Below are 2,653 nucleotides of genomic sequence, written 5' to 3' on the forward strand. Positions count from 1 at the left end.
TGGTTGCCGTGGAAAAATCGGTTCACTGGAATCTGGTGAACAGCTCGGGAAAGGTGCCGCACGAGCTTCGACCAAACGATCGGCTCACACCTGTGTCTCACCTTCTCTTCTTGACCCGCGATAATTCTTCCATTGGCCATCTCTATACACTACCGGTGTTTCGCGTGTATGTGCGCCGCTACGTGTGTCGTTTCGTCGTCTGACTACTCGTCCCGCGAACGCGCTGAGCTAAACGCCAGCCGAGGAACACGATGAGGACGAACATTAGTTGACGAAGAAGTGCGTCCCGGCCGACTGTCAGTTCCGTCGTCGTCGCGGCCAGGTGCACCAGACGATCGGACGGGAAACAAGACAGAGAAACAGAGGGAGACAGAGAGAAAACGAGAGAAAACGTTTCACGGGAGTCCAGATAAATCATAGGATAATTAAACGACGAAAAAAAAAAAAAAAAAAAAAAAATTCACGGGAGTCCAGATAAATCATAGGATAATTAAACGACGAAAAAAAAAAAAAAAAAACAAAGTGCTCGGTGGGGGGTTTCGCGCGAAGGTTCGATCGAGGAAGTTCGAGAAACTCGCGGAGGAAACGACAGGAGTGAAAAAGTTTTTCAAGGTGGAAACAGGTGAAACGTCGGATGGACTCCTTTAACCGAAGCAACACCGTGGGGCGGAGGTGAGGGGGAGGAGGACAGAATCGTCGACGATCGTGTCCACTTTGCTCTGCCGTGCTCGAAGGGGGACAGTCTTCCTTCCAGCGTGGTCCTCGCCTCCCCCTTTTCTTCTTGCCACCCCTTTTGGAAAAAATACCTGTCCAAGTTCGAAAGGGAATCCGCGGGCGTAATCGCTCAACGACGAACGAACAATCTCCACCCGTAGAACAACTTTAAAACCTTCCGTCCTGGACGTTCGAAGGAAACGCGCAGACCGGAGGCATCAATCGTGCGACGCGCCACGAAGATCGACGAACGTCACCATGAGGATCAAAATGCCCGCGGTCAGGATCGCGCAAGGTGAGTGAACGAGAAAATGTCATTTTGCTTTTTGGTCCAACGAAAATGTGTCACCCGGTGATCCGTCGTTTCGCTTCGCGTCGGCGTCCGTCGCTTGACCAAAACAACGTCGTTTTTTGCGTCCCGAGCGTGTAACGTTATTTTCGGATTTGGCGTGAGATTCCCGCCGTTATGTCGTCGCGCGGCACAACTTCAAAAGCGGTGCGAATCTTCTTCCGCACGAATTTCCTCGCCTCCTTTGTAAACGTCCGCGCGATCGCTTTTATTTCGAAACAGTGTTGCCTCGTTCGAATTTCACCCGAGTTTTGTTTCAAAGTATAGGAATTTCAAGTTCGAAGCCGGACACAGGATATCTACTTTCTTTTATTCTTGAGAAATGTCGCCGGAAGATACGAGAGTGCCTTTGTGAACTGTGAATTAACCGACGATGTAAAGTCGGGATACACGTATAATCCAGTGGAAACGTGCACAGGCGGCGTGTATTTGGGAAAAGTGGGGCAAAGTTTTCGATCGTATTTTCTGTTTACCGAGGAAGAAAGTGTAGCGCGGTGTCGGCGCGCGGAACTTCTTGCGCAATTTTGCAAACCTTTAAATGTCGAGTAATTCAGAATGGACAGACCACGTTCGAGTTTCCCACCGCCGCTTCCGTTACTTCCCTCCGCCGCAGAATTACATTCAAAGCTTCTTACGGGACGAGAGGACTACCTTGGAATTTTCATTAAAGTCACTGCTAAAAACCACGAATCTTACGAAACGCGCGAGACACATCGATCGATGGATCTCACATTCCACACCAAAGAAATCCAGTTCGATTTGTCGACTTCTACATGCCCCAACGGTCCCCGAAATCCCGTGAATCCCAGAGCGTGGCCGTAAATCATTCCTCAATCGAGTCACTAGCCTGCCGCCCTAATTCTTCCCCGATGCCCTTAACCCGAAAACCCGGGAACGACGAATCTCGATCAACCACCTTCGAAACTTCTCCCAAAAAACGAACACCGCAAAAATCACTCGTATCTCGTTTTAATCCACCTCGTTACCGTCCTCTCTCTCTCTCTTTCTCGAACGCAACCTGTCGCCCCTCGTAGCGCAAGGGCAAGCTAAAACCAGTTAAGAAAAAGCAGGAAGAAAAAAGGTGGAAAAAGGAGGAAGAAGAATCGGTGACGGTCGCGTGGCCACGGTTAAGAAAAATAAAAGACGCGCGCGGCGTGGTGGACGTAGTCTAGAAAGACGAGAGAGAGAGAGAGAGAGAGAGAGAGAGAGAGAGAGAGAGAGATGGCGGCACGAAGAAGGGGGCGAAAGAAAGAGAAAGGGAAGGGAAGGAATGAATGAACGGAACGGGCGGGGGCGGTGGCGGGAAATGCGGGGTAGCAGGCCAACGTCTTCGGAGAACTCGTCGCCGGCTGAATTTTTAATTAGTCCCCGACACCCCCACTCGGTTCCGTAGCCAGGCGTCGAGGGTGGAAAAAGAAGACAGACAGAGGGAAACAGAGAGAGAGAGAGGATGGAGGCGGCCAAGGCGGAGGTGGAGAAAGAACAGGCCGAGGGGATGGGGTGGACAAGGAGGGGCGGCATTGTCATGCGCGCGTTTTTCACAGACTTTTCCACCCCCGTCTGCCCGCACCCTCGTCGGTACATACCCTG

At 51.3% G+C, this 2,653-nt stretch overlaps 1 protein-coding gene across 2 annotated transcripts in view; it reads left to right on the forward strand.

Moving 5' to 3' along the window:
* The first annotated feature begins 541 nt into the window (after positions 1-541).
* The window catches only part of LOC108575568 (B-cell lymphoma/leukemia 11A), a 50,000-nt gene continuing 47,888 nt past the window's right edge, over positions 542-2,653 (forward strand). For both annotated transcript variants that reach the window (XM_017938390.1, XM_017938391.1), the window contains exon 1: positions 542-1,009. In XM_017938390.1, the coding sequence (XP_017793879.1) occupies positions 973-1,009 (37 nt within the window). In that variant the 5' untranslated portion in view covers positions 542-972. The remainder of the gene's footprint in view (positions 1,010-2,653) is intronic.

This window comes from Habropoda laboriosa, unplaced genomic scaffold (genome assembly GCF_001263275.1).
Source record: "Habropoda laboriosa isolate 0110345459 unplaced genomic scaffold, ASM126327v1 scaffold186, whole genome shotgun sequence".
Classification (NCBI taxonomy): Eukaryota; Metazoa; Arthropoda; class Insecta; order Hymenoptera; family Apidae; genus Habropoda; species Habropoda laboriosa.